At 34.7% G+C, this 6745-nt stretch overlaps 1 protein-coding gene across 1 annotated transcript; it reads right to left on the bottom strand.

Annotated features, from left to right (window-relative positions):
* Window positions 1-2990: 2990 nt before the first annotated feature.
* LOC102613659 (malonyl-CoA:anthocyanidin 5-O-glucoside-6''-O-malonyltransferase-like) lies at window positions 2991-4622 on the bottom strand. The gene has a single exon (XM_006475319.4). The coding sequence runs from the start codon at window positions 4511-4513 to the stop codon at window positions 3110-3112; it is 1404 nt and encodes a 467-aa protein (XP_006475382.1). The 5' UTR covers window positions 4514-4622; the 3' UTR covers window positions 2991-3109.
* Between the last annotated feature and the right edge of the window lie 2123 nt (window positions 4623-6745).

The raw sequence follows: 6745 nt of genomic DNA, 5'->3' as shown, positions 1-6745 counted from the left end.
GTTGATCATACGAATTTGGTAGACTTTGAAGTAAAAACTATGCACGTTCATTTTCCTCTATTTTATTACCCAACGTTATGAGTTGTGAAAATAGAATCTTCAAGGTGTTGATATGGTCAGTCACCGATGTAGATTCCGCCATTCAAAGAGTATAGAGTTTCATTTTTAAGAAAATCTTGTTGTGTAGAAACTTGGTCTCGTACAATTTTGTGAGAGTATCTCATATTTCCTTTACTGTCGTTTTCTTCGCCACACTAAATAACACACCATCTGCAAGTGTCAAGTGTAGATCAGTAATGGCATTACTCGTCCATCTCATTCCACTTGTCATCATCAGTTATCTCTATAGGCCTTTCTCTAATTACTGCTAAGCAATTATTTTTTCTCAAAATTGCCAACATCTTCATTTTCCATAACGAGAAATTATTTCCGTTGAACTTCTAAATTTCATACTTTGCCGCCATTTTGTTGATAAATATCACACACAAACTAGTGTACCACCTTCAATAGTTGTGAGTATGTGTGAGAATGCACACCAGGAAAGTTCTCAGGAAAGATTGGATGGGTCACAACGGTCCTATTTAAAACCTAGACTCCTTAGACTCTTAGGACAGAACTTTCCTAGACATGTACAAAATTACACAGTTACTCCACTCACACCACTATTCCCTACTTTGCACCACAAAATTCTTGGATCGCTCCCACAGTTTCTTGTGAACAGTACCGTATATGTGAATAATTTTATATACGAGAACAATACTGTATATATGAACAGTACCCTTTACGTGAGCAGTACCCCGACTCCAAAAATACAACCAATAGCTCTAATACCACTGTTGGAAAATTGATGAGTGAAGCAGACACGCAATTAAAGTGAAATTGAGAAATAATGAGACACAAAATCACACAGGGACACAAAAAATTACATGGTTCGGTTTTTAGCCTATATCTACGGACGAAGACAGAAGGAAAATATTTTACTAGTAAAAAGGAATTAAAGGTATTGTAGTATTTTAACTCACTATCCAAAATCCCAATACACCCAAACTCTCAAATCACTAATCACTCAAGAGTTTTTTAAAACTCTTATCTCTCCATAAGGAAGAAGAAAATGAGCTGAAGAAATTGAATGCCGAAGGGGGAATGAAGCCTTCTATTTATGGGCTTCATTCCCCTTTCCTTTTTAATTAAAATAATAATTATTTTATAATTTTTATTTTTATAGTCAACACGGCACCATCAAAAGATGGCAAGCCGTGTTAAAAATGTTGATGGTTTGGCACCGCCCATCTAGAAGGGTTGTGCCAACTATGACTTTGACAACATCAAGTTAACTACTTGCGATACTAGTGGTGATTGTGGGTTAGTGTCGCTATGATATCCGAAGGCTGAGAGAATTCTTCTCTCTCTTCATCTCAGCTTAATAATAATTTTTTATTATTAAAAAATTAAAAAAATATAGCATTGTGGGGATAAACAAAAATTTAATCATTCAAGCATTTTAAGGACAAACAAAAGCAAGCAGTCCACATGCTTTCTATTTGTCTCACTCTTCTTTTTGTTTTTTTAATTAAAAATATAAAAAGGGAAGAATTATTATAACTTGCATCTCTTTCACCTTCCTCCATAACTCTCCACATTAAGGACCTCAGTCACTCGACTTTATCTGACTTTCTCTCCTCCGGTAACCAATAATTTTTACAACAATTTTCATACAATTAATATCCCAAACCAAAAATTCATTTTTATCATCAAATAATTACCACCAAAATTTAAAAAATTAATCCAAGAATGCACAAAAAAAAAAATTCATTTTCTTTCACTGATCATCTTTTGTATTTGGTAGTCGGAGAGTTTTGTATTTGGTAACCAGAGAGAGTGAAGAAGCGGTAAGGGGTAGCGATGATTCGAAGATGAGGATAAAGTCGAGGACGAGTAAAGAAGTGAGTGAGGTAGGATGAATTTGAGCTGTGCAATAGTCATAAGTGAGGGAGGATCGATATCTCTCTAGATCCACTCACACTGAGAGAGCACTAGCAGATGCAGTAGCGAGAGATAGGGATGGCAAAATAACTCGGACCCGGATGAACTCATATTATCCAGTGCGGGTTGAACCCAGTCCGAAGATAAAAATAATGCAAATCCGAAATTCATTTTATAAACCCAGACATATCCAGATCCGGATCCGGATTTACGTAAACCCGAATATTCAAAATCCGAACCCGGATATCTTTATTTTAAAATTTATTAAGTAATTAAATTTAAGTTATTAAATCTAAGTATAAAAGCAAAAAAGAAAAGAAAAGAAAAGAAACGCTAAAACAAAATGCAGCCGCAGCAGCCCCGTTTCTCCTCTTCTCTCTAATTAGCATATTTGTCACTTGTAAATGAATTGAAATGAATATGGAGCCTTCTAGATGTTGAGCACTCGTCCCTCCTAAGTAGGCTTGGGACCCAAGGCAACGCTTGGGTTCCATGACTTCATTGACTCATAATTTTGTGATATTGATTTTATAGGCAACTAACTCCATATTGTCCCCACAGACAGCGCCTGGTCTATTGATGCAAATTTTTTATCATAGTTCTTCACTCTATATTTGTTATAAATAATTTCCAAACTTGAGTATAAAATCAAAGTCCATTTAATTACAAGAAGCAAGCAATAGATCAAGTTTCACACACGAGGGTGCTAATTAGCCCTCTAATTAGCATATTTGTCACTTGTAAACTGAATTGACCACACCTATGCATTTCACTTTAAAGATTTGTTTTAATTTTACTCAAAGATAAGGACTTGATATTTGGAAAAAAAAAATTTAACAAAGTAACGATATTATTAAAATTTAAAAAATAAATTTTAATACATTAAAATTATATTTTTTTAATCTATTAATATATTAAAATTTATATATTTTGTTTATTAGAAGCATTCTCATTAATAAATAAGGATATCCTCGCTAGAGATGCATGCATACTCGTGTTCCATAGAGTGATGAACGTAATAATATATAAATCGTATTTATAAAAATAAATTTATTGTTTTCAACATCGGAAGGGAAATTTACTGCCCGTTAGTGGAAAAACAAAAAAAGGTCTCCTAATTCCCCTTTTATGATTGCAGGCCATCAGTAAAAAGAGAAGCAAAAACCTCCATTTGATGTTTCTCCAAAACAACACCAACTTCAATACCACCACTCCCATCTCCACTCTCCGCCAAAGAGATAGCTCCCGTTTTATCAATTGACACAATCTCCACCTTCTTCGGCTTTCCCCACCCGAAATCCGACCCGTAAACATCAAAACGGTTTGACCCGGCAACCGAAAGAATTCGTTGTTGCAGTCCTTCCCCTTTCATCATGCCCAAGAAGTTTACAAACTTATCCTCTGATCCTTCAATAACATCACCCTTTAGCTCTTTGATACAATCACTTAGCTTCTCTGCAACGAAAGCAACCCCATTTTCCCCCATCAAATAACTTGCTTTTTGAACTGTACCTTGTCCACCAACACAGTTACCAAAATAATTAACGGGAAGTGGAGGATCCAAACGGCTCCTACAATCCGCTGCAACCCCAAACATAACATTAGTATCAGTTTCTTCTCCATAAGCTTTTACTAAGCAAACGAATGAATGAGCACATGCAAGCACATGAGTCGATAAATGAAGTTGTTCAGCCGACTTTCCTGCTTGAAGAATATTTTCCTTAATCTTGTCCCTCAGTTTCGTTATATCTTCAGGTCTCATCTCAAATGTCATTCGAACCAAATCAGAGTTAACCTGTTTCATAGGGATGATCTTCAAGCTCCGTGTGTTGGCAAATTCCAACCAGTGGTTCGCGTACACAACGTCGAGCCCTTTCGGATCTTTGATGACACTCCGGTCAAAGCAGGGTGTTAGTTGAAGGGGTAACGACGAAAGGACGACGTCGTTTTTATCTTCTTGTAGTTGTAATTGTTTGCACAAGTAAGCCCAAGATTTCACAAACATTGTTGAACTTTTCCCGTCAAGTACAGCATGGTGAGATGAAATGCCAATTGAAAAACCTTGATTGGGAAACAGTGTTATCTGGATAGCTATGACCTCAGCTTTATCGTCGGATATCGACGGCTCGGGCACCAAAGGACGAAACTCAACAGCCCTGCGGATTCCGTTGCTAGAGAGATGATTGAAGTCGGCGTTGTTGGACTCGGCAACTGTGAAAGAAACGCCGTCGTTTGGGAAGAAATAAACAGCTGGCTTTGGGGCTTCTAGCGGCCACATGATGTGACCAGCGAGAGGGAGATAGTGATGGAGAGTGAGTGAAAGAGAGTGCTTCAGCTTTGGGAGGATCACCGAGCTGAATGAATCCCAAGTTAAGTCACAGATTTGGTAGAAGAAGAGGCGTTCAACTGGAGGAAACTTGAGCCAGAAGAAGTCGAAATAGGTTAGAGGAAGAGTGAACGACGTCGTTGAGTCGGAGGAGAACGGGGTGACTTTGATAGCCTCGTGTATTTTGACCGATGCAGCAGCCATGATAGAGAGAGAATTATAACCGGAGAGATTATTGAGATACAAAACTAATCGTTTAGACTCACTTTTTGTGGAACTCAATTGTATAGGATTTCCATTTCCCTTATCTGTGGTTTCCTAAAATGACCAAATAGCCCCTCATCATCGAGAGATGAATTGGTCCAACAAATATATTAGTGGGATATAATTTTTTTTTAAATCATCGTCACTTTAATCAAATAAAGATATTAATAAAAAATAAAAATAAAAATTTTAATATATATTTAAAATTATATTTTTTATTTATTATTGTATTAAAATTATATTATTTTATTTTTTATTAATATGAATGCAGTAAAGATATTTTCATTAAATAATGAATATATATATATATATATATATATTGAAAAAGGACAATAAGAAAGATCTCACGTACAAAAGAAAACAAAAAATTTTGTCTTGTTACATTTACCATTATCGAAACTCTTTGGACTGCAGCACATAAAGGAAAAAATTCGACAGTTTTCTCGAGGGTCATGTTGCGTATACCAGCTGGATTGCAATATAAAATGCACTTCTCATACAACAATATAATACCATAATGTAGCACCCAGAAGTTGAAGAGCCGTGTAATACAAAATAATTTGTTTACAACGACAAGAATTTGGCCCCAGCTTCGGAGGGCGGCACATATCAACAAGTGAGGTCATGAATGATAAGGGAAAATTGAACTGGGCCAGGCGCACGATTTTAGCTCATACATCCACTAAGAAATTGTTACTATTTGACAAATTTTGATAGGAATCCACAGTTTTTTAGTTTGAAACGATGTATGAATCCCAATATTTTATTTATCACCTAGATATTTTGAGGTGTGGGGCTGCGTGCCGCCCGCTCCCACACAAGTTCTTGTCATAAAAGTTCAATTTTTACTCCTAGGGCAATTTATTCTAGGGCCTTCATTGCACCTCTTCTCTGTATAGCCGACAAATTTAAGCTCCCCAATTCTACCAATAATAACTGTCGGCCATCATCAAAGTGAAAAGTGAAAATAAACCTCTGTTTCCTGCACGAGGTCGCTAGTAAAGGGACAACCGGACGAGTTTTGTCTAATCTATTGACAAACCACCACCCTCTTCACGCAGAGTAGATTAATTGGAAGGAGGATCGATCTTTACATGATTCACGGTCTTCTACTTTTATTAACTATTTATGGTAAATTTATAAAATGTTTTCATCAACATCTACTTTAATCAATATTCTTCCAAGAAGGAGGAGCTTGATTGTACATCTTAGATTGGTTTTTTTTTTTTTTTTAATGTAGTTATTGATGATGATGATGATAGTTTTCAGGACGGACGTCAATGGAAAAATAAATAAATGAATTCATATTTATATTATCCTCAAATGGAAATGTCGTTTTAATTTGGGTGTTTCAATCGTTTTTTATTTTTTATTTTGATCACCAAACCATTCACTGTCTAGCAATTAGAGATGGGCACTATTAAGTTTGGTTCAGTTCAGGCCTATAACTGAATCAAACTGAAACCAAATAGTTCATGAATTTATGAACCAAATTATAGAACCGAACTGAACCGAACCAAATTAATTCATTTCGGTTCGGTTCGGTTCAGTAATTTGACTTGGTTTGGTTTCATTTCAACCTATTCATTCATTATTTAATAAAAATGATATAATAGTAATACACTATTAATACAACAATAAATCAATAATCCTTAGTCTATAAATCCACAAATAATAAACAACATAAAAAATCTAACAATAGTAGATTAACATAATAAAATCCAACAATAATATAAATAATAAAATCTAACAATAGTAAATTAACATCATAAAATCCAATAATAATTTAAAAATCCACTACATATTACAAAAGAAACTTCAAACTTTCGTGGCCAACGAGCACTCTTCCTATCACCACTTCTTCATCCTTCCACATCCACAATGCCTATATTATCTCTCCAAGTCAAAATAAGTCATTAATCAAGCACCAATAATTAAATAGAATATGTTTAAAAAAAATTAAATAGAATAAATTAAAATATATGTTATGACATATATAAATATAATCATATGTATTAACTAGCAAATAAAAGTAATAACTTCATTACCTAATATTCTTCATTTTCCTACTAAACATATTCACTTTCGTTTTTTCTAATTTTAATTTTAATTACTTCACTGAACCGTTTGGTTCGGTAATTTGGTTTGGTTTAAAACCAAACCAATTAAAAA

The sequence above is a fragment of the Citrus sinensis genome, chromosome 1 (genome assembly GCF_022201045.2).
Source record: "Citrus sinensis cultivar Valencia sweet orange chromosome 1, DVS_A1.0, whole genome shotgun sequence".
Lineage (NCBI taxonomy): Eukaryota > Viridiplantae > Streptophyta > Magnoliopsida > Sapindales > Rutaceae > Citrus > Citrus sinensis.
Note: the sequence above shows the minus strand (reverse complement) of the source record. Positions and strands in the feature narration are given on the sequence as shown.

Excerpts from the sequence above, each read along its gene's own strand:
- LOC102613659 (XM_006475319.4), bottom strand. The coding sequence starts at position 4,513 with ATGGCTGCTGCATCGGTCAAAATACACGAGGCTATCAAAGTCACCCCG.